Source organism: Tiliqua scincoides, chromosome 3 (assembly GCF_035046505.1).
Source record: "Tiliqua scincoides isolate rTilSci1 chromosome 3, rTilSci1.hap2, whole genome shotgun sequence".
NCBI classification, from domain to species: domain Eukaryota; kingdom Metazoa; phylum Chordata; class Lepidosauria; order Squamata; family Scincidae; genus Tiliqua; species Tiliqua scincoides.
This window is the reverse complement of record NC_089823.1, coordinates 187,252,765-187,280,151: the sequence shown is the minus strand read 5'-3', so window position 1 is coordinate 187,280,151 and position 27,387 is coordinate 187,252,765. Positions and strand designations below refer to the sequence as shown.

Below are 27,387 nucleotides of genomic sequence, written 5' to 3'. Positions count from 1 at the left end.
GAAAAAGCCTCTGCGAATTGGCAGTCCCTGTCTTTCCACCTTCCCTGCCCCTTAAAGTGCCAGAGGCACTCATTCTCAAACACCCTCCCCAGTAACATTCAATCGCTGCCAACCTTTTTAACTTTAGACACCATGTCAAAAGAGTTTTATCTGCCCAAGTATTTAACAGATGTTTGTTTTCTTATTGCTGCTGCTATTCCTTTCAAATTGGAGTTGATGTTAAGTGACTTTTAAATAGTTGCAGATGAAAGTTAATGGTTTTATTTTTGTAAACTGCCTTCAAGGCTTGGTAGCAGAAAGGAGGGCCATAAATGTTTTCAGTAGAGGATTCTGACAGTTTCCTGACCTTTAATGGTACTCCAGGAAGTTCCAGTCACTTTTAGCTTTTGGGACACCTAGCCATAGAGCAAAAAAATGTCTTTTACCAAATAATACCTATTATTTGCTTTTATTTGCAGGTTGAAGCTGAAAGTGTATGGCATATTTCGGCCCACTAGGTATAGGAATAAAAAAAAGTTGAAAACTTGTCAAAGCAAAATGCAAGAATTCATAAAAGTCTAAATCCCCCTTTGAGACTGAGGCCCAGCTCAAATGGCCCTCTTGCACCCCCCCCTCCAACAGGCCCAGTCTGCCACCCCAGCCAGACCTAAGAGCCCATTTCCACCACTTAGATTTCCCCTCTTTCTCTTTCACTTTTTATTCCTTCTTCATAAATATTCCAGTTGGCTCCTTCTTCATTCTCTGATCTTATGGGGTTTTTACAGACCTTCTGAATTATAGAGAATAGTGGCATGACTATTAGCATCAAATCCATCTGTCTATCCACTGGCTTCATGCGATAATCCCTCTAATGCTCCACTTCAGAAGGAGAAAACTTACTCAATAATTCTCTCTTGGAAATGCTGTATCAATTTTTTAATGTAAGTGTCACTTTTAAAGGTTTTGAAGCATTGAAAATCAACTGCAAGAATGCCATCAGAACTTAAGGCAGTGACAGGATAAAAGAAAAGTTGAAGGCTTGTCTTCTCACTTTAGGAAGGCAAAAGATGATTGTGGTAATGCTACACCTACATAAGACAGGCTATTTCAGAGAAGCCCCCCCCCCCCCCCGGAGAAGCACCTGAGGAGAGTGCTCCAACTGATCTGTATGTCTGATGATTGCAAACAGTTATACAATCCACATAGCTGGATTTTAAGCTCCACTTAGAGCAGGAGTGCCCAAACCCCAGCCCAGGGGTCACTTGTGGCCCTCGGGGACTCCCAATCTGGCCCACAGGGAGCCCCCAGTCTCCAATGAGCCTGTGACCCTCCAGAGACGCTGGAGCCCATGCTGGCCCGACACAACTGCTCTCAGCATGAGGGTGACTGTTCAACCTCTTGCTTGAGCTGTGGGACGAGGGCTCCCTCCACTGCTTACTGTTTCACATTTGTGATGCAACAGTGGCAGCAAAGGAAAGGCTAGCCTTGCTTTATGCAAGGTCTTTTATAGGCCTTAAGCTATTATAAAACCTTCATTCATTCATATAAGTTCCATCTCCAATATAGTCATTTATGTAAATTTACTCAAATTTGAAATGCAAATTAATTCTTTTTTCCCCCAGCCCCCGACACAGTGTCAGAGAGATGATGCGGCCCTCCTGCCAAAAAGTTTGGACATCCCTGACTTAGAGTACAATCCTATGCTTATCTACTCAGAAATAAACCTCATGGAATTCAAAGAGACTTACTCCCATGAAAGTGCAACTAGAATAGTAACCTTACAGTCTAATCCTAACCAACTTTCAGCATCATCCAGCTCCATGACTGACACCACCACCACAGAATGCAGTGTACAGCCTGTTGACATAGCTGTACCAGTGCTGAAAATTTGGATAGGATTGGGCTGTTAGTATAGAAACATCCCAGGAGACAATGGCCCAGAACTTCAGATGTCATGCAGAACCATGGTTTAATCCTCAGCCTCCCACAGAGATGCTGCCTCTACGAGTGCCATTGCACTTGCATTAATCATCTAAAACAGTAACCAGGTCTACAACACCAATTTTGGTCTTTTCTCAACAATTAAATATATGGTAATGGTTAGAGTTTCAAGTCTAGGTCCCTGAGGAGACCCGTGCATGAATCTTAGTGCATGACTGCACTTGGGCCAGTCTCAGTCACATCTCACCTTGTAGGGTTATTATACAGTGAGGATGGAGATAATCTTTTCCCGAGTCCCTTGTGCACAGGTGAAAAGGCGGAACAGGAAAGCAAAACATTTACACAGAATGAGGGTTATGTACATCCACCTAACTTCAGATTTGGAAGGCAAAACCAATTCTTGATTACAGACTGTGACTTGACTTCTTTTGAAAGAGTAATCTTAACAGAAGGACATATTCGTCAAGCAAGGGCAGCTCAAGGAGATTACACTACTGCACAACACATGCTGCTTTCTCAAGCCTATAATCTTGTAACTGCAGTGAAAAGTGCAAATAAAACTTAAGGTCAAATCTAAGAGCAATTACTTCCTCATTCCTCCTCCTGATAACTCATTTGACTACTTGCCTGTTGGAGCTCTCCCTTCTTTGGATGGATGGAATGATATGGCAGCCCACTATGTGGAAAGAAGTCCGTGCAGCTCCTATCCCCTCCAGTGTAGTAAATCAACAATGCAGTTAAGGTTTCAATCCTGTGCACACTTAACCTAGGAGTAAGTACCACTGAACACAGAGGGACTTACTTCAGAGCAGGCATGCACAGGATGGCGCCGTAAATGGTATGTTGACATTTTGTCCGCGTGTACATGCAAAGATGGCCAGAAGCCATGATAGGATGCCAGGAAAGAACCACATGCCCTCAATCTTTTCCCAGTAATAGGCCAGGGTAACAGCCCATCTGGGCCTACATTTTTAAAATCCTATTTTTTTATCTGCAATTCTATACATAATTTCCTGGGAGACAGCTCCATTGAATATAATGGGACTTACTACAGAGTAAACATGCCTACGATTGTGCTGTTAATTCATTGTGCACTTGAAGATCCTGATCAGCTTATAGGTTATTAAGCTTAAGGAATTTTGCTAGGGTGTCCTTTGTGTTTTAGATCAGTGTTTCTCAAACTGTGGGTCGGGACCCACTAGATGCCCATTTGAGCCCATTTCAGGTGGGTCCACCTTCATTTCAATATTTTATTTTTAATATATTAGACTTGATACTACCATGGCATGTGACTGCATTTGGGGAAATGTTACAGACCTGTACTTTTATCAGACTACTATGTATATGCTTTTAACAATGATAGTAAATAGGACTTACTCCTGGGTAAGTTAGCTTGGATTGCAGCCTAGGAATGTTAAAAATTTCCCTGCTCAATGATATCACTTCCGGTCATGACATCACTTCTGGTGGGTCCTGACAGATTCTTTTTTTAAAAAGTGGGTCCTGATCCTAAATGTGTGAGAAGCACGGTTTTAGATTATGGGAACAAGAACAATTTAAAAGAATTTGTTTTCCTTAATAAACACCACTCTGTGAAATACTATTTTGTTGTTGAAAAGCAATATATTTATATTACTATTAATATACTGCCCTTCTCCCATAGAACCCACAATAGTTTACAGCTGTTGTTGGCACAGCGTGAGGTGCCAACAACAATAAAAACAATACCATAGTTTATATAATTAATGTATTACAAAACCATGAGAACAAATTAACAATAAGATAACTGTTATAAAGCCACAGGAACAAATTCAAAACAAATTCAAAGCAGCAACCAAGTCAGCAAGAAGATCAGGTGAGAGTCCACTACTTAATGTCAGCCAGCAGCAAATATATTGTATATTATAATAATACACAATATATTATTATAATTAATATTTTATTACTTTTATTGTATTATTTATTAATATCTTATACAGCAGCCATTTTCAACCACTGTGCCGTGGCACACTGGTGTGCCACTGGAATTTGGAGGAAGGCTATTTATTAGTAGGGCCAATAGGGATGTGAGCTCCCACTGTCTGCGTGGTGTGCCTCGTCAATTGTCAAAAACCTGATGGTGTACCAGTGTTCCGTGAGATGAAAAAGGTTGAAAAAAGCTGGTATACAGTATATTATTATTATTAATATTTATATCCTGTATTGCTTTGCAACAACAAAATAGCATTCTTAAACAACCATGTCTTGACCAGATAACCAAAGGTGTATAATGCTGGCACCTATCCGCTAAGTAAGGGAGAGCAGCCCAAAGAGCCACTACTGAAAAGACCCTGCTTTTCATGAATGACCATTGAATATCTCATAAAAATTCTCCCTATTTGCTTGTGGTCCTGGTCCACTATTTTCACTGCAGCCTGGGGTGTTTATTTATTTTACTTTTTTTTCTACTAGAGCCTCCACTATAGCATACTTGAGTCGTGCCTGCCCTCTTTGGCCCAAATCCTAACCAACTTTCCAGCACTGGCATAGATGTGCTAATGGGGCATGTGCTGCATCCTGCGGTGGGGGTAAGGGAATGTTTGTTCCCTTAGCTCAGAGCTGCATTGCCCTTACCTTGGTGCTGAAAAGTTGATTAGGATTGTGCCCTTGATTTTGTTTCTTAGCCATGGTTATGCCTGAATACCTAGAATACCTAGAACACCTCTGTCAAACATAAGGCTTGTGGGCCAAATGCGGCTCCCGAAAGCAATTTATCTGTGCACGCCCCGTTATAATTGGGCTCTCCCAGCTTGATAATTGGGCTCTCATATCTTGAAAATACTAACAAGATTTGCACATTTTCTCTTCTATCATTTGCAACTAACGAGTTTCTAAGTGAGAACAAAGTGCTGATTTCAGGCCATCATCTGCTTAATGATATTTTCTGCTTAATGATGTCACTTCCGGCCCTCAGCAGGCACCATGAACACTAACTTCGGCCCTCTGCATGAAACAAGTTTGACATCCCTGACCTAGAATATGGAAGAAGGATGATTTTACTGTTCCTATTTCTTTCTTTTGTTTTTTATGCTAGCTTTTAAAAATTATTATTATTATTATTATCTGTTTAATAAAGTTTTGATTTGTGAGATTCATATTTTGCATGCTGCCTTGGATTATATATCAAGGAATTGCCACCAATTGTCAGTGAAGGGTGCTTTACAACATCATATTGAAATCTATTTAAATTATTTTTTATGAGGAAGGAGAAGAAAATGGATACAGTGGTAGCCCTTTCTTAGATAAGCCAAGTCAAAACTAAGCCTTGAAGTCCAAGTGGAAGTTTAATAAAATAAGTAGATTTGCAAAATTCACAGAAATCCTAGCTATGGGTGAGCTGCCATGCAGAAGCTGCTTCTGGAGGGCTAAGAAACAGTGAAGATGTTGGAAGTCAGTGCAGTGACTTTGGACAAACTGTGACTAAATTCAGTTCTTTTAGAAAATCCAGACTGATGGTGTGATATTGATCCTCTCTCCACTACATTTCAGTGCCTAAGATAAGTCTTTGAAATATGTAATGGCTTGCGGCAGCAAAAAGCACTTCAGACAGTAGCGACATATTCCCCCTGCCTATTCCATTACTAGGTGGAACAAATCAGAGACATTTTGATGTACACAAGCTCCATATCAAGTCCTAAAATGATCTCTTACCACAGTAAGCCTCAAGGCTGTATAGAATAACATGAACTATAATGTTATCACCAAACAATAAACTGGTCTTCTGACTGTACGAGATCCTAGCTCTAAAAAATTCAGCTTTTGCTGCAGTACACCATCTACCTAGCCCAGGGGTGCTCAATAGGTGGATCACGATCTACCGGTAGATTGCGAGGCAAAATGAATAGATCGCGGAGTGCCAACCCCCCCCCCTTTCAGGTGCCTCTGGGAGGAAACGCCGGGAGTAAGGCCCATTGTACTCAATGGGGCTTACTCCCAGGTAAGTGTGGCTAGGATTGCAGCTCACAGCCTAATCCTGGGCATGTCTACTCAGGAGTAAGTCCTGTTATACTCGGTGGGGCTCAAGGTAAAACCAACATACATTGTACACATAAATGTTATATGTTATGATGGCGTGAACATTGTAAAAAAAACTCTGGTAGATCTCCGGGCCTTGCTGGGTATCAAAGTAGCTCTCGAGCCAAAAAAGTATGAGCACCCCTGACCTAGCCATTTCTTCTCTTAAATCCAGGTAGTTTGTCATCACTATAGAATCGCCATTTCCTCCCAGCATGCCATGAATTCCCTACATACTCAGAGCAGACAGGAAATCCATTCTAATAACCTAACATGGAGCAAGATATTCATTTTTTCCACAAGCTATCTCATAGCCCAATCCTATGCATGTCTATTCAGAAGTAAGTTCCATAAGAACATAAGAACAGCCCCACTGGATCAGGCCATAGGCCCATCTAGTCCAGCTTCCTGTATCTCACAGCGGCCCACCAAATGCCCCAGGGAGCACACCAGATAACAAGAGACCTCATCCTGGTGCTCTCCCCTACATCTGGCATTCTGACTTAACCCATTCCTAAAATCAGGAGGTTGCGCATACACATCATGGCTTGTACCCCATAATGGATTTTTCCTCCAGAAACTCGTCCAATCCCCTTTTAAAGGCGTCTAGGCTAGACGCCAGCACCACATCCTGTGGCAAGGAGTTCCACAGACCGACCACACGCTGAGTAAAGAAATATTTTCTTTTGTCTGTCCTAACCCGCCCAACACTCAATTTTAGTGGATGTCCCCTGGTTCTGGTATTATGTGAGAGTGTAAATAGCATCTCCCTATCCACTCTGTCCATCCCCTGCATAATTTTGTATGTCTCAATCATGTCCCCCCTCAAGCGTCTCTTTTCTAGGCTGAAGAGGCCCAAACGCCGTAGCCTTTCCTCATAAGGAAGGTGCCCCAGCCCCATAATCATCTTAGTCGCTCTCTTTTGCACCTTTTCCATTTCCACTATGTCTTTTTTGAGATGTGGCGACCAGAACTGGACACAATACTCCAGGTGTGGCCTCACCATCGATTTGTACAACGGCATTATAATACTAACCGTTTTGTTCTCAATACCCTTCCTAATGATCCCAAGCATAGAATTGGCCTTCTTCACTGCCGCCGCACATTGGGTCGACACTTTCATCGACCTGTCCACCACCACCCCAAGATCTCTCTCCTGATCTGTCACAGACAGCTCAGAACCCATCAGCCTATATCTAAAGTTTTGATTTTTTGCCCCAATGTGCATGACTTTACACTTACTGACACTGAAGCGCATCTGCCATTTTGCTGCCCATTCTGCCAGTCTGGAGAGATCCTTCTGGAGCTCCTCACAATCACCTCTGGTCTTTACCACTCGGAAAAGTTTGGTGTCGTCTGCAAACTTAGCCACTTCACTGCTCAACCCTGTCTCCAGGTCATTTATGAAGAGGTTGAAAAGCACCGGTCCCAGGACAGATCCTTGGGGCACACCGCTTTTCACCTCTCTCCATTGTGAAAATTGCCCATTGACACCCACTCTCTGCTTCCTGGCCTCCAACCAGTTCTCAATCCACGAGAGGACCTGTCCTCTAATTCCACTGTAGTCAAAAGGGCTTACTCCCAGGTAAGTGTGGCTAGGACTGCAATCTTAAAATGGCACAAAGCTTTACTTCATCATGCAACAAGCACTTCTTAATTGAACTTTACAGTAAGCTCGGAAGAGAATATGTTTCTTGAAAGTCTTAAGAAGAGGAGCACTTTAAGGTATCATGTACATAACATGTTTCAACATATTTAGCCTTGTCCCATATTTTGCTGCATAAGAATAATCAGGGCTAGGTAGGGTCAGTGGCTGACCAGGCTGTGCACTGGCAAAGGCTGTGCTCCTCAGGCTGGGCCAAACTGCTAAACCCTCTGTACAGGTGGATATAGGTGGGTCCAATGCACAAGGGATCAGTGGGAGCTGCCACTGTAGATCCCTTGCAGGGCATTGCCCTGGGCCCTCTCCTGGTGTTGGAATGCTACTCATTTTTAAGGCAGCAGTTTCCGAATACCTTATTCAAGAAGGCTCAGTGGAAATTTCAGCAAAATTCCATAAACAGTTAGGAAGTTTAGTTCTTTCCATTTATATTCCAAACTTTCTGCACAGAATGCATTCAACGTGGCTTATAATAAATGGTTTGAAAGTTTTTATTAAGCCACAATAATACGCAACATCCAATAGTAATATTAGCAGATGAAGGGCGCAATCCTATCTTGCGCTGGAACAGGCAAGCCAAGAGGCTTGCGCTGTATCCAGCGCAGGGTAGGTACCCAAAGTGGCTCAGCCAGAGCTAAGGGGAAACTCTTCTCCTTACCTCTGGATAGGCCACCACGGCCCCATGGGTCTCCTCGGACTTGCACCACCTCCTGAGGTGGCGCAAGTCTGAGGAGAGCAGAACGGCTTGAAGCCGCTAAATGTTGCTAGGGGAACAGAGTTATGCTAGATCCCAGACCCACTTCCCACTCCCCTGCCCCACCCTCCACCCGCCCCAGAACGCCTCCCTTCTGCCTCCTCCCCGGCTCCCAGACCTCTACGTTGGCCAAGCTCAGCAGATTCAACTTAGCTGGCACAGCTTCCTCCTGGGAAGGTGCAAACGTGCAGCCTAACGTGCAGTTCAGATTGCACTGCAAGAGTCCAATCCTATGCTCACCCATCCCCGCTGATGCAGGCATGCCAAAACAGTTCACACAGCATCATCAATGCCCCTTAAAACTCAGGTACTTATCTGGGGAAGTTATTCCATCATCTAGGCACCATAAGGGGAAAAGCCCTATCCCTCACACACTCCTCAAGGCACACCTGACCGAGGGGGCCTTGACTGCAGAACAGAATTCTTATGGAGCTTCCAATGGCAGCAGGCAATTTCTCCTGAGATATCTCACTTCCAGCCATTTATGTCTTTATAGGTCAAAAACACCACTTGCTGAACTTGGAAACAAAGTGGTAACCTAACCAGTGAAGCTGACACAAGATTAGCATAATATGGTCTGATCTCCTAGCCCTAAACCTCTGGCAGCTGTATTCTGGACCACTGAAGTTTCTGGACTGCCTTCAAAGTAGCTAAAGTCATCCAATCTAGATGTAAGTAGAGTACGGAGGCTAGAACCCACTTCCCCAGGAAAGGGCACAGCTGGCAGAAGGCCCTCCTGGTCTCAACACCAACAAACTATCCAACAAACTATCCAAGAATACTGTCAGATCCAGGAGCACTTCCAAGTTGCACACCTTTAGCCTCAAGGGTTTGCAATCCCATTCAAAACAGGACTTGCACCTCCACCTGGCTCATCAGATCTCCCAACCAACACAGACTCGGCATTTTCCAGATTACACTTCAATCTTTTCTCCCCTCATCCAAACTGGAACTATCCCAAAACACCAGTGATATTCATTTTACATACATAATATATGAAGTACTGTATATTTAAATAATTATTCTCAAGCAACTGAGGGAAACAATTGATTCCAGGAATTTAAAAGAACTTGGGAACAATGTGTTCATATTTGAAACTGAGCTGCAGCTGATTATCATTATTTGGTTAACCCATTTTTGCCCAGGCCACCGGTGTACACATTTGGTCCTGTTGTATATATGCAACATCAGGCAGAAATGGCTTAAACTGGCATCTAATATTCTTTTTAATACAGAATCACAATTAAAGCTGCTAAGCCTCTGATATTGTAAAAATGTTTTAAGAACAGTTTCCAAGACTTTACAAAATGTAACAGCAATAGGAAAATGGTTCTCCCTGATACTTTCCTGACAGTATGCTACTGAAAGATGCTTGACTTGATGGGCATGGGAGACAGGCAGAACTTGCTTGATTCTGTGTTTTGCAGCCCTATTGAGCTGCAACAGAATGGAAACCAAAGCTCAAAGTATGTATTCTGACCCAGGTGATCCCCTCCATTATCCATGAAAATGCAGAAATTAATTTAGAAGTCAGACATGTTTAACGTCAAGGAGTTCAAATAAGAAATTTGGAAATATTTAATCTCTTTAGATCAAATCAGACTTTTTCCTGTGAATAACATCAGGCATTTTGCTACCAGAACATGAACAAGGGAGAGAAGAAGAAAATGCTTTGAACACACAGAAGTTCATCAGAACGCACAGCAGCATAGAAAGAGCAGAATCACTCCTCAGTCCTACCACTTGGGTTAAGCAGACGTTGAACAGAAAAGCACCATAATTCAGGGATTCAAGTTGATCAGAAAGCAAGATCTTGGTTCTAGTTCCAATGTTCCCTGAGAAAAATCTCAGAGCTGCCGGTGTAGCTGCAGACCTGCTCACAATCTTCACCTGAGTAGCTTTCCCCACGCAAAAGATATATGTGAAATACATACATATATATATATATATATATATAAGCACCTGAGAAGCAGTTCATTGGCAGGAGATCTGCTTTTCTCGCAGGTGAGAGGCAAATGAAAGCAGAGTCCAGGCACGTCTTGGAAACAGCATTTAGTGGTTATTCAAGCTCTTGCAGTGTCATTATTCAAAACAGGGCAGTTCCTGGCATGGCTGCGAACAGTCCCCGCCTATTGCCCTCACCAGATAAAGGAATTTGGGTGGAGTTCCAGATAAATGTTGATGCAAATATACAGGTATAGGCATACTGAAGGAGCTAGAGGTGTTTTGCCTTTCCCATGGGATTTGAGAAACTTCCAAAATTACTGTTAAACTCCTGCCAGTATTAGTCAGTTGCACGTCACTTGGAAAATGGAAGGCTGTAAAAGGAGAGCTAGAATACAAGCCTGAGAAATGAGCTCATCATGGCTCTGTTATAGACTTTCCCTTTGCATCCCCTATCACCACTGGTTCCAAAACTGTGAATGCGGTGCCAGAGGGAGCCATGGTGAACTCTCAGGGGTGCTGCGGGATGTCCGTGGAGGCTTCTTCTTCCTAGTTCTTCTGGCGCCACCATCTTGGATCGCACAAGATCTCACACAGTCCAGGATGGTGGTGCCTAGGAGAGTGGGAAGAAGAGGCCACCAGGAAAGAAGGGCACAGTGGCCACAGCAAGTTTGGGAACTGCTGCCTTACCACATTGTACCACAGTGTTGCCATTTTCTCCCTTACCATGCTCATACTACTCCTGTTGCACATAAGGAAATTCCCTGGAGAGTTTTCCTTCATGACAAACTCCTCTTAGTACACCTCAGTCCTATTTGTATTCTCAACCATTTCACAATAATGTGTCAGTTGCACATCTTCCCTGGTGTTTTTTTTTTGTTTGTTTTTAATAATTTCAGTAAATGACAGCTGCTCTAGTAATTATTTTTCTCTACCTGCTGCTCATAAATAAGTTCTGCTTGGCCAGGATATACATAATTCCCTATCAATCTCCTTAATATTTGAACTGTCATACGGGTGTTAGACTGTGCTAAACTAGGTGCTAAATTGGGGGGAGATGTGGGTTTAGGATTTATTTGATCATAAATCCTGCTGGGGGAATATGGGCAAGTTACTGTTTCTCCCCCTCATCTGTCCCGAAATAGTTGTGGGATAATTTAGTGCAGTGTTCTTCAACCTTGGAGTCACGACCCTAATGGGGTCACAAAGCCTCAGTTTTGGGGTTGTGGTAATTTACAGAAATGAAAAGGTTGAAGACTACTGGACTAGAGCACCACCAGGTAAAGGAGAAGGCACCTGGTATAGCTTTCACTAGTCTCAAACTCCCTAGTTACTTTTTCTGCTCTCTCCTGATTACAGGGAACAGTGCTGGGAGGGTGGAATATATATATTCCATTTATCAAGATCAGTGGTCGGAATATTCCTCCCCTTCTGTTAAGGCAGATTGATTGCTTTTTTTTGGGGGGGGGGGAATAATGCATGTTGTAATCTAGAGCCCTCATGTGTAACCTGTGTAGTAGCAGCCCCTAGTATAACCCATTTTCCTTACCTGTATCTGTAATAAATAAATAAATAAAATATTTAATTAAAATGTACTTGAAGTACAGAACATTCAGATTTCATCACAAACACTCTTCCTGACTTCACTACAACTGATGCAGTGGTTAGGCATAGGACTGCAGAAATACAGGTTCAAATCTCCACTTGACCACAAAACTCGCTAGGTGACCTTGCCAGTCACTAGCTGTCAGTCTGACTCACTTCACAGGACTGTTGTGAGGATAAAACATGTGGGGGGAGAAGAATGTATGCCACTCTGAGCTCCTTGTTGGAGGGGCAGAATTTGCACATAAGAAATTAACTATTCAGGAGTTGCTTCTGCTCCCAGCCTGATACATGTGAGCCCCAAACAATTCACTGTGGAACTGTGATGTGAGAACAGGGAAGGGTAAGCCACAGAATGCTGACATTCAATGTGGCTGATTGAAGAGGCATGTGAACAGTGTAGTCCAATGGAAAAAAGAAAATTCATATTGGGAAAGGAAGGATAACATGCTTTAGTCGATTTGGGAAAACAGCTAGTTCAGAAACGGGGATGGAAACAAGAACGAGCTATGAAAATATTTCACTCAGGGCATAAATACAGGGAAAGCTGCATACAGTTGGTGGGTGATAAAAGGCAGGAGACAGGAATGAACTTCCCTTACTTATGGTATTTTAAATCAACAGTCACCTCTTTGCCTGCAGCTCTAGAAGCAAGGAACTGACACGCATGAAACCATAAGCACCAACACAGAGTGAGCTTGGCTGTCAAGAATAATAAAATGATGTGCTGTGATCTGTCATGACTCAGCACTCTTCTTTTCTCAAGGCAAATCACATTGACCAACCAGTTTGCAACAATTTGGGGAAAGGCTGGTAGCTTTGCGAGACTACTGTCTCCCTTCAGGCATACTGTTTGCCTGAAGATGATGGATAGATGCTGTCAGTAAGCTCTCCAGCATTTATAGTATTCAAAACATTTTAACATTCTTAAATGAATGATTTTATTTAACCATGAATTCTAATTCATCATTAATTTAATCAGCTTAAAATGCTGAGTTACATGCATGGATTTTGGTTAGCTCAGGTACACCTAGCTCTGCAAAGGATCAGGCTGCACTTCTCACGCCAACCCTGAGAGGTAGGAGATTAATACTGTCCTTTTGCAGATGAAGAACTTGTCTCAGAACCACACCCAGAAAGACCAATGATGAGCTGAGATTTGAACCTAGCTTTCTCATGGTTAACCCTTTATCAAGTACTCCCAGAATCAAGGTGCTGCATTTCTAGCCTATTTTTAAAAGCACAGACTCACAAAGTGTGGGCGAAGGTACATTCATGTGCCTCAAGAAGTAGCAGGATTTGAATTTTCTATTGTCAACACTTTTGATTCAAATAGGGTTATAACCCAATTAGAGAAATATTAGCATTTCTCTATACGCACTTACGCAATCATATACGCACTTACCTGGTAGTGTGTATACAATAATGTGTATAAGATTTCTTTATTTGGGTTTCAGCCGCATTGACTATAATGAAATGTACTTCTGAACAGACATGCAAAGGATTGGGTTGTACATCCCATTTAACTCAATAGGGCTTATTCCTGAGTAGTCACACATAGGACTGTGTTGCAAGAAACTACAGGGTATGTTTTTTAGATGGTTTCATTAAATTTGCATAAATGTGCTTATGAATAGAGAAAATGGTTCTGAAGCACATTCTGTTTATGGATTATGTGTGCAAGTGTTGGAGGCATCCAAAAGAGTCATTCTCCCCCATGCACATGATAAGGAGGAAGTGCTCTTCTAAGATGGCATCTGCAATACAGGTTGAGGCTCATTATTCGCGAGGGTGAGACCTCCATGATTAAAAAAATTCGCTAAGATCTAAACCTGAACCGGAAATGACTTTTTTTTTTGGTAAATTTACGCAATTTGCGTAACTACATTTGTAAGTTACGAAAATAACATTAGATTCTACCATTTGGATATGCAAATTAACTAAAACATATGCAAATAGCGCTGCAGCCTAAACCAACCTTTGGGCAGCCTATAGAAATTTACATTTAAATAGAAACCACCCAGGACAAAGGAAGAGGACTACAGGCAGGTGTTTAAAATATGAACAGTTATTTCTACAGGTACTATACTGTAAATAGTGTACTGTAACATGCCTCATTAAAGTATGCAAACTGTTGCTAAATTGTAAATACAATATCCTATAAAAGTTAGTACAGTGCTGTACTGCAATTAATCACTGTAATAAATACCTGTACAGGCATGGTAACTTACTAGTTATTAACACAACTTAGGAGGGCACTGTACTGTATCAGTACTATAAAACAAACAAACTTGCATAAACTTTTGTAAATGTCTTTTTTAAACTACTATTTACAGCTCCATTAAGGTGCTCCATCTGCTATTCCGGCCAGTAACATACACCTGGAAAATTCACAGTCTTGCCACTGGTCACTGGTGTATTGCCACTGAATATGGAGGTTCTCTTAATTATTCCAACTGCAGGCACTTTTCAGGTGGCTCAAGGAAATAGATGTCAGGACCTGTGGAGGCTGATAGGTTAGGGGTTGTGGAGGTGGAGGCAGAGGGATGAGGAGCTATGGAGGTGCAGGCTGTGGCTGCACAACTGCAGGTTTTACTTTAGTGACAAACATAGTTATGGGAAGCTGCCTCTTCCTTTTCTTCTCCTCACTGAATAAATCCTGCAGTGGCTGCAGGCATGCTGTAATGCCTCTGGTGATATGAGCAGCGCTTTCCAGAGAAGGATCAAAATCTTGAATCATGCCCTTCAGTAATTGGGCCTGCTGAAACACTGCTGCAGATTTTTCCAGTGTCCACATCTGTGGCTCAGCCTCCTCCACATGTTCTGTGTCACCCTCATCCTCTTCATCCGTTGAGGAGCTCAGCAGGTCTGCCAGTTCCTCATTTGTCAGGGCATCACCTTGCTCCTGAATGTGCTGCTCTACATCTTCCTCTGCCATGGCAGAGAAGCCTTCCCCACCAAATTCCCTGGCAATCTCCATGATAGCCCTGACCTCTTTGTCAATATTGGGGAAGCCCCTGAAATCATAGACAACTTCAGCCCAAATTGCCTTCCAGCAAGCAATGAGGGTTTCAGGTTGACAGCATTTACAGCCTTTGCAATGAGAATAATTGCATCAGCAATTGTAAAGTCTTTCCAGAAGACCATGATGCTGTTCTCAGAATTGGCATCAAGGGTAGCATGGATCCTCCTAAAAGATAGATGGGTATAGGTAGCCTTGACACACTTGATCACACCCTGATCAAGTGACTGCAGGAGGGTTGTCGTATTTGGGGGAAGGAACATCCCCTCTACATTATCATCTTCAAAGCACAGAGAGTGGGGATGGCCAGGAGCAATGTTTGTTTTTCTTTTTAAGGGTCCTGGGATTTTTAGCTTTGTAGATAAGGCCAGGCTTTATCATGTGCCCTGCTGCATTTCCACAGAGCACCAGAGTCAGGTGGTCTTTCATTGCCTTGAACCCTGGGGCCTGTCTTGCGCTCTTGTGGATGTAGGTTCTTTGGGGTATTTCCCCCCCCAAAAAGACCACAATTAAAAAACCTGCTCTGGAAGATAGCCCTTGTCCTTGATTATTTACTGGAAATTCTGATGCTGCCTGTTCATCAGCTGATGCAGATTCTCCCGTGATTCTGAGGTTTTTTAAGTTGTACCGGCCATCCTTTACTTGCCTTGAAATCCTTCCTCTGGCTCTCATCCACTCCCTCATTGTAGTGCTGAGAAAGGCTGAGTGCCTTCTTTTGAAGAACTGCTCCATCCACTGGGACATGTTTCTGGTTCATATTCTCCAGCCAGATGTTCAGTGCTTTCTCTGTCTTAACAAGTGCCACATCACGTACCACAAATGTCCGTTTTGCAATGGTAGGCTCAGCTCTTACACTGGCACGTATTTCAGCCTCCTTATGGTGCTTGTGTACTGTAACTTTTAAAAAACACTGGAGGGGATGGGGGCTTCAACAAGAAAATGCTATGTGTTGATGCTTCATTTCTGGTGCTTGCGTAACTTTAAAAACTTTTGGGGGAACTTGCTTTGGGACTGCTTGATGGGAACTTTGTGGATTGGAGTACTGCACCATACCTTATGCTGTGTGCACCGCACAAGGCGGGTGCAATATTAATGAGCCTTTTCTACGGCTCTTTACAGGGCTTCTGTGGTGTTTACAGTGCCTGCGCCAGGCACTCGCAGTCAAAGAGCCTTTTCTACAGCTCTTTACGAAGACTGTGGAATGTCTGCGCTTGCGCACGAGGTTTGCAGAGCCTCAGATGGTGGGGGCTTCTGTGGTGTTTACAGCGCCTGCGCCAGGCGCTCGCAGACAAAGAGGGAGGCTCAGATGGTGGAGGCTTCCGTGATGTTTATGGCGCCTGCGCCAGGCACTCACAGTCAAAGAGCCATAGGAAAGGCTCTTTACAGAGACTGCTTGCGATGATTGGGGAAAGGTTCTATTGTGATTGCTGTGCCCGCCCGCAGCAGGCTCCAAACCACCGCAAGCCTCTTATCAGAAAGGCAGTATGTATCTATAAAACTACAGTAGCAAGTAACATTTCACTGATATCTGCCCTGTTCAAGCACTCGACTTGCATGGCCACAGTCCACACAACTTGTGGAAGCGGTAAGGAAAGTGCATTGATGAAACCAATTAGCTAGACCAGCCTGAATGCTAGAGGGCATCTAACAAGAAGCAGGACAGTTCCTGCTTCCTGTTAGCCTCTCTGTAGCACGCAGGCTAGTTGCCTGCAGGTTAGGTTCTTCAGTTAAGCAAGAATGTTAAGCAAGAAGGACCTTCGCTGCAAGTGCTACTATAGTAAAACAAAGGTACCTGTAAAGGGTGTGCAGGGGGGAAGGGGCGCTATTTATATACTGTTCCCCCATACCTGCGGTTTCCTTATCCAATGGGGGAGGTGGGTAGAATGGAGTCTGTATATACCTTCTTGGGTAAAAGGGTGGGATGCCTTTAATATGAATCCAGAAAAGCACCGTGTCCCAGGTAGCCAAACATTAGGAGAAAATGGCTTGAAAAGTATGCACTTTCAATACAATGAATTAACTTGCACCAACTGGGAAAGCACTGCTCAGTGTGCCCTACTAATAGCATCGAACATAAGAAGAGCCTTGCTGGATCACGACCCATCTAGTCCAGCTTCCTGTATCTCACAGAAGCACACCACATACCACTCAGGGAGCACACAAGACCACTTGATACTTGCATCTCACTGCCTCTCTCCTGCATCTGGCATTCTATTTACCCTTGTACCCCTCCCTCCCTCCCAATGAAGACAACAGATTGTGTCTTGGGTTTAACTTGGGCCACTTTATTAAACACAAGTGACCAATTTTTAAAACATGAAAGCTACTGAGCACACCGTCCCTCCCTCGCCAGTCTGGGGTAGAAAGCAACTGGCTAAGTAACCTGTGGAAGGGCCTCAACAAATAGAGCAAATTAGCACTCCTTTCAATTTAGAGTCTTCTTTCAGATTAACACTGCTGTAGGCAATAGAGCTGAAAAATAAACACTGGAGGATTTATTTGAATAAATAAGATATTTGTGCTGCAGCCAGAATCAATAGTCACCAGCATCCTTTGAGGCTTTCTCAGCGTGGCCCCACACGTTTATGTGGTTATGTGGCAAACACCATTGCTGCGCAGGCACCAGTGCGGTCTGCAGCAAACATATGAACTGTGGATGACACATGCATCTCTTTTAAACACTGGTGTACATGCATCTGGAACCCTTGATAATGCTAGAGTTCCTGAAAGAATGTGCTCTTAAAAAGCATGCACGCCTAAAAATATGTATATGTCATCCACATTATATGTTTTGTCTGAGAAACATCAGGAATATCTTTATACACACAATAATTGTATAAAGTGTGAAGCCACCCAAACAGCCCATAAAAGTACTGGATAAAGATTACTGCCTCAATTGTGAATAAAATAAAGTGCGTAAATAAAAATGTAAAATAAATCAGTCCTACAGAGGAAAAGGTATGTCGATGCTCCCATAGAAGCAAACATTTAATTACAAACCTCTTGTTGCTTGATTTTCAGCTAATTGCCAGGCATTTGTTCCAACAAAACCAAAGGCTTTGGCTGTAAAATACAGTGTGTTTCCTAATTAAAGGAGCCAGTTAATTTACTGCTTGAGGACGCCTGACATTTAACCAAATCATTACTCAAAGCAACTTGTTCCCCCTTTCAAAGCTGCAGCACTGGCAAATTAAAGTGTCTGCAAACAGCTACAAATAAGAACACAAAACACAAACAGTTGGGAGAGGAGAAGGAACAGATTGACATGAAAAATAAAGCAAGACTGTAACACCAGCTTCTTTAAATACCAGCATCACTGGGCTAATTCTGTCATGTTAGTAATGAACCTGGTTGTCACGGTCAAGCAAGAATACAGCAACACAATGGAGAGCTACTGGAAAAAGAAGGCACCTGTGTACATTTCCCTCTCTGTCCAGAAGCTCTAGCTTTATTACCTGACTGCAACACTCCAGACTATGGTATGAGATCTGTAACCTGCAAGGACTGCTGGGGCAAAGTGGAATAAAAAGGACTTTCAGCAGTGCTGACAACAATTCTGCAGTCTTAGAAAGAAAAATCACCTTTTAAAAATGGTGAATCAGTTTCTGATCTGATTCATGCTGAATGAAGATTTCTTTATTCCCTGCCCCTCCCCCTACAACCACCCATTAATCAATTAATTTCTAAATAAGTGTTAAGCAGGCACTGAATTTGTACAGTTACACAACTGTACAGTAGAGTTGTAACCTAGCCAACCGTTCTTGATGCATGGATGTAACACAGTGGTACCCAGCCTTTACCCAAAGGTAAGGGAACCACTGATTACCTGTGGGGCCAGCATGGTAAAGGGGACTCAGCAGCAATGATGCTTCTGCCAACGGGCTGCAGTATAATCCTGAAGTGGATCACGATCACATTTTGGAGCTCTTCTGAAGTATGGGGAGACACACAGAGTGGGCCACAGCTCTCCACACAGCTCTCCAGAGGACCATAGCGACCCCCCAGATATGTGACAAAAAACCGTTTTTTCTCTGCAGTAGTGCAATCACAGAACTGCCATCCCCACTGTCATCACTATCCCCAGTCCCCTTAAGGGGGAATTAGTTGTTTCCTGTTGCCCTGGGGGGTTGCAAACCCCAGGTTGGGAAACATTGGTGTAACAGCTGCTTTATCTCTGGATAAAACAGGTTAGAGGCAAGCCTTATCCTCCTCCTCCCCTCCTCCCCCTCCCACCATTCCACAGCCTGCAATTTGGGATCTAGCCAAGATCCTAGGAATCACAGACATATGGTCATAGGATTCTTGCTGTTCCAAGCAACACTGTTTTCTGGAGCTGAGCTGGTGTAATCTACTGAAGGTCAAGAATGTCAGCTGTTTCTCCAGACTTCTAGGCACAAGTTACAACTGGCACAATATTGACCTTCCTCTCCCAGAGACACCCAAGTTCTACTCTCAGGGGGTGGTTGTTAATATCTCATGATCTCATGTTCTTTAATTCTACTGTCACCTGGGACTGAAGTATCAATTATCTAAGCAATTTTTCTTTTTGTGATCTACTTACATCTGGCGCATTGTGTTACATGAAGTCTCAAAGGAACTTTGCTTGATTGTTCTCAATTATCGTTAAGAATCATTAGTTATTAATCTCAATTATTACTATTTTAAACAAGCCTTCCTTTCCCTTCCTCACCACTACAATTTGACTTTCTCTCCATGAGCTTTCCTTGGAGAAAAAATTCTGACACTTTAATTTAAAGACAAAGGTAAATCTTTTATTCAGAATCCCATTTATTCTTAAATTGAGTGCAATGAGCTGAGCTACAAGCCAGGCGCCACAAAGCATCTAGCATCTCATAAAAGAAAAGAAAGGTGGTCTCAGTCCTGTGCACCAGCAAATAACTATGTGCTGGAGTTCCCAGTGCCATTAAAAAAATGCCTCCTCTGCAAGTTAATCTGGGAATAGTTGTATGGAGACAGATGAAAGTACTCTCTGTGAGGCAGAGCTCAGTAATATTTATATACCTCTTTGCTGCACAAATCATGTCAAAGTTGAAAGGCTGGGTTTTTTAAAAAATTTTTTGGCTTGGCTCCCTGAAACTCTTCTGCACACATAATCTTTCCTCGTACCTAAACAATTAGTGTGGTATTATTGCTAAGCCCCAGCAGCACACAAGCAATCTAAAAAAAGAAAAAGGGGGGAAAAGGAGCTAAACTTTTATAGGCTGCATCTTTCAGTTCCAGTTTATGGATGGTGCTTCAGTTCCTGAGAGACATTTTCAGATTCCTTGAAATTGACCTGAAAATAACTGACCTCTTTGTCCTACCCACTCCAGGAGGGAGATGGCTCTGCTGAAATGAGCACATCTTCCCCTCCCTGCCTTGGGGTTGCTTGAGCAAAAACCATTAGAGGATCTCAAGTGCCATTAAAAGAATGAGATTTTGCCTGAGCTGACTTATGAAAAAGTAGCAGCTATGAGAAGAGGGAGAGAACATGTACTATAACAGCACCAAAACAGAAAAGGTTCTTTCTCCAACCAGCATTTTATAAAAAATTAATGGTAGCAATCTGTCACATTAAATTACCTGCAGTAAGCATAGGACAATGGTGTAAACAACACAGTGAAACTCACGGCCCAATCCTAACCCCCATGGGCACCAGCATAAGTAGTGCTGTGCACAGGATGCTTTACTGCAATTGCAAATGAGGCTCTGATGGAGAGCACTGCAGGCCTGTTAGTGGAGGGGTCAAAGCGGCAACCCACATGCCAGCAGACAGCTGAAGATTCACCAGCCCAGATAGGCCAGTGCAGGGTTTGAAGGGAGGTGGGGTTGGCTGGAAGGTGATCAGGTAGAGGAGAGGATGGATTGGACCTGGGAGGGGGGGTTCAATGGCAGCACACGCTGAATCCTGACCTCCATCCCGGGCCTGATCTGCCCCTCCCTGGTCAATGCACACTTGTGCCGGCAATCAAGTTAGCACATGTCTGAGTTGACCAACAGAGGCTGCTGTGGTTTATGCCAGAGCAAGGGAACAATTATCCCCTTACCCCAAGGAGACCTTCAGTAGCCAAAAATCCCCCACAGAAGACAGTGAAAGTTGTCGGTACTGCTGAATTGCTGCACAGGGATTTAATTAGGATTGGGCTAGCCAATTAGTTACCTTCATACTCACAGCTACACTGGCTTAATGTCATTGCCCATGTGTCTCACTGTAGCCAATTTCAAGCCTGTCATGGCCTTAATAAATATCAAAATATTATCAGCCCACATCTGACACACACTTCACTTGCATTAATTCAAGCATATGCACTTGGCAAACAAAGAGAGAGAGAAACAACAGTTTAAATGGTGCAGGCAAGTCCGCAATTCCACTTACTAATACATGAAGCTGCTGTTCCCTCTGCCAGTATCAGATCCCACACACCTCTTGTAGTTTTTAAAGAGACAGTACATATTATTCACATGCAGGGCAGTTTGAACTTTACTCAATTTTCCCCTTCCCACTCAATTTTCCCCTGGTCATGGAACATAATAAACCTTGTGTAAGATGCGGGCTGACTGTATTAACTTCCATGTGTTTTTTGCCAGTAACTCTCAACTCTGTTGCTTATTTATTAATGGCAACCTTGGGTTTAGTCAGGAAGATTAGTTCAATCTTCTAGGTCAGTGGTTCCCAAACTGGAGGGTCACAACCCATCAGCCAGGGAAGCACTTGTCCCTGCCCTTTTAAGGGGTGGGGAAGGCAGCAACATAATCCCCAGGATTGCCCTGCTGCTGGTGGGGGAGGGTTTTGGTTTTTTTTTTAAACTTAGCTAAGGGACTATTGGCATCCAGGGGATACAAGGAGCCCCACAGATGCTTTTGCAGGACTCCCCAAACCTCCAAAACAATAAAAAAAAATAATCAAAAAACGGAAATGGTTTTTGATTGAAAACAGGAAGTGATTTTTGTTTGGTTTCTGAACTATTTTGGAGGTTTGGAAAGACCTACAGAGGCATCTGTAGAGCTCCCTGCATCCTCTGGAGGCCAGCAACACCTTAGGTAAGTTTTTTTTAAACTCTCCCCCCCAGCAGTGCAATCCTGAGGATCGCATTGCTGTCATAGCCCGTCCCCTGCACACACTTACAGTGCTCCCAAATCTCTTGTAGGAGTTTGGGAAGGACTGTTCTATGTGTATGGGGTAGAGGAAAGGCAATATAAGATTACTAGAACCAAGAGGTTGGAATGAAAGGAAAGCAGATTTAGGCTAGGCTTAAGGTAAGAACGGCCTGGCACTGGAACCATCTGCCTCAAGCACCAGTGGACTCTCTTTCCTTGAGGCTGGATGGCCATCTGTCAGGAAAGCCATTGCTTGGATTGAACAGGGGATTGGGCTAGATGGCCTTCAAGGTTCCTTTAATATTCCATGATTCTAAGAGTTGTATTCTGCACCTGTGGAAAATTCAGCCTATTTCTTCAGAGGGCCTTAAACCATTGCTTTGTCAAGGTATTCACATTCGTTATTAGGTTGTTACCTGGAAGAAATGGGATGATTCTTTGCTTTGGATCTTTCTGGCCTCCTTCAATAGGGAATTTATCCAGGAGTTGCATCTGCAAAATAAGTATTTTGTGTGAGCAAATATCCATTACTTTGTTCCATATGGGCTCCTAGGATCCTAATTAACAGCATGACCTATTCCTTGAAATACTCTCAACTGTAACAAATCAAGACATTTACAGGAGGAACTGCAATCAAGGGCAGAGAAGTTCTTAAGAATGCACAGTTCCGTGAAATTTTAATCAAAAGTAGCAAGGTTCCTGAGGGGACAGAAAAACTGGGGTAGGACCAAAGTTTGGTGTTTCAGCAATTCCCAAATTAGCCATCCTGTACTTTGACAGAATAAATGAATAAATGGTCTATGTTCTGTGTTGGAATCCTGCAGGGTTCACCTATCTCCTAAGACAGACCACCAACCTGGTGAGAACTGCTGCTTCAGAACTGCCAGAGAGATTATTTTAATGAAGCATCAAATGTGGTTCTTGGCAGACCTCGCCTATCTCCCACACATTGCTTCTCCATGCATCTTGATGGACAGGCATAGAGTATATGGAACAGAGGAGTTTCCTGGAGATCTGGAAATGTTCTTGTATTGTAATCCCGGGGACTGAGTTGGAACAAAGGGAAACTGTACAAGGGTGAAGGTTGTATCAACCTTTCTGGTAGACTTTCCCTTCTTCACTGACCACACACTGACTGCATTTCTAACTTAGTGTGTGGTCACAGCAAATGGTATACATTACACTCATAATATATAGGAAAAATTGGCAAAACATTTTAACAATAAGATTAACAAATAGCAATTCTATAAAAACACTAAACCCATGCTGAGCCAGAAAAATATTTTCTATACAGGAAATCACTGAGTTCAAGTCAGACATTTTTTGGCCCTTAAGTGGACACTTAAATCAGCACAAGAGATGGGGCTCATTAATATCTCTTTGTTGATGGAAGGTGGGATGATACCTCTTTAGCACAGTCCCTAGACTCCATCCTGTATCTCCAAAACACTAACAATATGAGTACAATCCTAGACATGTCTACTCAGAAACACGTCCCACTGAGCTCAACAGGACTTACTCCTAGATAAGTGTGAATAGGATTGCAGCCCTAGTGACCCTTCATGTTTCATGAACCAGTACAGGTTCAGCCCACTTATACACAGATTTTTATACACAGATTTGACTCAACATGAATGGCCACTGCAAATGAGAAGGAATGTGTTGATCCCTGGAGAAGGGAAAAAATGCATCCCTTTGAAATCAGTTTAAAAAACTGAACAGTCCTTTAACAAAAGCCTCCTTAATGAGAGAGAGAAAGAGGGCAGCTGGCTGACAATCCATCAATCCTTCTCTCTCCAGCGAACCCCTCCCTTCCCCCTGAGCATGCTTGCATTGGTGAAGGGAGGGACTGAGTGAAGCGCTTGGAGGAGGACTGATTGATGGATTGTCTTCTTAATGACTCTTATCTTACATCACAAAGGTCAGCAAGGCTGTTTTTCAATCACTGGAGCAAAGAAACTTTGTTTTATAAATTGATTGCATTTTTTGCCATCAACCTGAGTGCTTGGAATGGCACCCACGTGAATAATGAGGCTCAACCTGTATGTGTGTCCTGGTAGATGAAGAGAGCCACCAGTGCCACTGATGGTGGACCTTCAACTAACCACCTTTTCCCTCTTCTGACTGCCATTGCTGCTGCTCCAAGGAAGAGAAGAATCACATATTAACTAAAGTTCTGCTGTCATTCCTGCAGGATGAAATTTGCATACCAGTCTCTTTCTCTGTAACAGCTAATACACCACTGCTGTTTCAGAGAGAAAAAGAGAGAGATGGATGGAAATTATGGAGCTTTGGAAATTAACAAAGCTTTGGAAATTAACAAAGGTGAAGGGAGGCAAACTTGTCAATTTCATTTATCTTTGCATCTGAGTTTGTACATAAGCACCAGGGCTGAAGAGAAGCTGCACATACTGTATATGACACTTTTAATTTAAAAAAACAACACTTATATGCTTTCTCTTCAAATCTGCAGTCTAGCTTTAGTCTCAAGACAAAATGAAAGTGAAAAGAGCAAATGAGGTAGTTTCCACTTGTAGGAACATCCTAGCAGAAAGATGACATTTTAGAGCAGGTAATGGTGGAGGGGCAGCCTGATAATGGAGGGGTGAGCGTGGCAGGGTTACACATCATCATAAAACATGTCACAAGGAACCTGGTTTTATGTTAGTTTACACTTGAAAGAATTACAAGAGTAACTTGCCTGGTCCTACAAACCAGCATTTGCTAAAAGAAACACAAAAGGATGAGATGGGTTGGGGGAGAGGGGAGAGAGAGAGAACAAAGGAGAATACAGTGGTTTGGGAGAAATCTCATCTGGATTCCCAGAAATAATGAGTGTGCAAAAAAAAAAAAAAAAAAGTAGTGAAAAGCACGCTAAAAACACCTTAAGCCATTACCAACCCTATATTTTCCTAACCCAATAGAGCTCTGCAGAGTATATTCATGTTGATTTTGTGAACCTCCTTCCCTCCAAAGAAAAACACATGCTATTCTCTCTCAGAATTTCAGCTATCTTGGGCTAGTGAAGTTACATGATAGGGTTAGTGTGGGAGGATGAAAACCATTTACATGGAGAGTTACTTCATAGCCCTTCTCATCAGTAAGTGCATCTGACAGAAAAACAGGTTGTGGCTTTACTGCTTCATGGACAATTTGCTTTTCTGCCTATGGATGGAGATGAGTAGGTTTTGCACAAAATGAATGGGTTTTTTCCCCCACTCCTGTAGACAGCGTTCAGACTGCTTGAGGTCAGTCAAGGGGAAGGATTACTTTGGTTTAAAGGAGAATGAAGCTAAGTTCAATTCCAGGTTTTGCTGTCACTACAGGTTTAGCCAAGAAGCCCTATTTTGCTTTACTCCAGAGTGACTGACTCAGAGTGGCTAAAGTTGAGATATACACATTCCTAGGGTTATTCTTGGAGATAGATTTACTTGGCTGATGTGGGTCTTTTGCAACCACATCAAGGTGGTTGTGTGGTATATAAGTAAGCACTATTTATCCACAGGGCGGATGTCAGCAGAACAGATGCTGTAAACTATAGCTGTAGGATTCCAAGGTCTTCCATCAGCAGAGTATTCATATAACAAAGATAAAAGTGAGCTAAGCTGACCATAAATGTCTGCAACACAGAAACCTGATTGGAAGATCTACCCTTTTAAAGGAGGATTGCACTTACAATCCTTGGCTTGTGTACTAGACACTGTAGGGGAGCAGGGAGTCAGCTAAAGGTCAGCCAGAGCTAGTAGCTGAAATATCACATTGAACATATGCACCCCAACCACCCTCAAAGGCTACAGCAGCTCTTGCAAAGGAGTTAGTACTGAAACCAGCTAAAGTCAATGTCTGCTCACTTCTTTCTGGGACTAACCTTTTCACTCTGCCAAAGACCAATCAATGCTAACATCAAACTTTATGGAATTGACAGCAACATCAAATTTTACTGTGAGTAACCTCATATTAATGGTAGAAACATAATCTTTGCAGAAGGAATAGGCAAAAACATGGGGAATCTCTGCTTTTCCTTCATAAATAAACAAATGATCCTCTTTTATACATGTATGAATAAAAACACAGGCAGCTGCGTTGGTACCCTAGTCCACTGCCAAATCCAAAACAGTGGAGAAGCAGAAGACCTTTATTAGGAGGACCAATTAAAATATCATAAAGTAATTAGTAAGCTTTTGAGTTCACCAGAGCTCTTTTTCAGGCTGAATGTTAAGCAAAATAAAGGGAAGAAACTACGAGGAAGGCATGGTGCATAAGTTGTGCAGTTTCTAAGGCTGCAGTCCTATAGGCTTGTGATGGAACAATCTTAAGATGGAGTACAATTAGTTTTATGCAGATGTTGTTTGATTAGTCATATATAAGTTTCAGTGTACACCATGGGCTGCTGGGACAAAGAAACAAGAATGCTACACCCCCATTTTTTGGAAACATAAAATGTTTTAAGAGTGTTACAAACTGCAGAGGCTTTACCATCATTATCCCCCACTTCTTTTGGTTATCTTTCAGCCTGAAGAAGAGTTTTAGAGAACTTCTTTATTATATTTTGATTGGCTCTAATAAAGGAAGGTATTATTACAAAATCCATGTATTGTATTTTAAGTCTTTTTCTAATGGACTAATGTGAGATTTCTGTGAGATTTAAGATGATGATTCAGCAATCTCTTGGCAGACTAAGGCCAAACTAGATGTGATGATGAACGTGTCATCATCTAGTCTGGGGTTTACTAAAAAGTAAAAAGAGTAGTCTCATCTTGTTTGGCCCAAATCAAGTTAGCCTTTGCCAAGTGCTAAGAGGGGGCAGAAGGAAGGTGAATGTTTAGAATACTCTGGAGTATTCTGACCTGCTGTAGAGGACACTGAACTCTCACCTGCTTTTGTGTAGTGTCAAAGTCACTCACATGCTGTTTTTGGACCAGCTAGTGTTGTTCCCCACATGAAATAAGAGAACTGCTGACCAGACTAAAAATGGTTCAAGAACTCTCCTAGGCACTCCTGTTTTTCCGCATGCAAACTGAGCAGGAGCACAGCTCACCTCGTGAAGGGGCTGATTAGTGATGACACTAGAAACATGCTTTCAAGCGAATTCCTGCAAACACCAGGGCTTGTCAGTGCCCTGAACTGACAAGGAAGACTGATATTCAACAACTTTGGAAAACTTTGGAAAATGAAGACTGACTCAACACAATTGTTGCTGCTGCCTCTTGATGTTTCTTCTCTGATCCTCCTTTCCCTAACCATACTTCCTTAGAAGGGTCAGGCAGTTGGAAAGCCATGTCTTGCCCAGTGACGTACTACTATACCAGTCATATCCATTTCCAATGGGGT

At 42.8% G+C, this 27,387-nt stretch overlaps 1 protein-coding gene across 6 annotated transcripts in view; it reads right to left on the bottom strand.

Annotated features, from left to right (window-relative positions):
• The window catches only part of SH3PXD2A (SH3 and PX domains 2A), a 310,946-nt gene that overhangs the window by 190,553 nt on the left and 93,006 nt on the right, over nucleotides 1-27,387 (bottom strand). For all 6 annotated transcript variants that reach the window (XM_066619739.1, XM_066619736.1, XM_066619737.1 and 3 more), the window contains exon 3: nucleotides 22,473-22,548. In XM_066619739.1, the coding sequence (XP_066475836.1) occupies nucleotides 22,473-22,548 (76 nt within the window). The remainder of the gene's footprint in view (nucleotides 1-22,472; nucleotides 22,549-27,387) is intronic.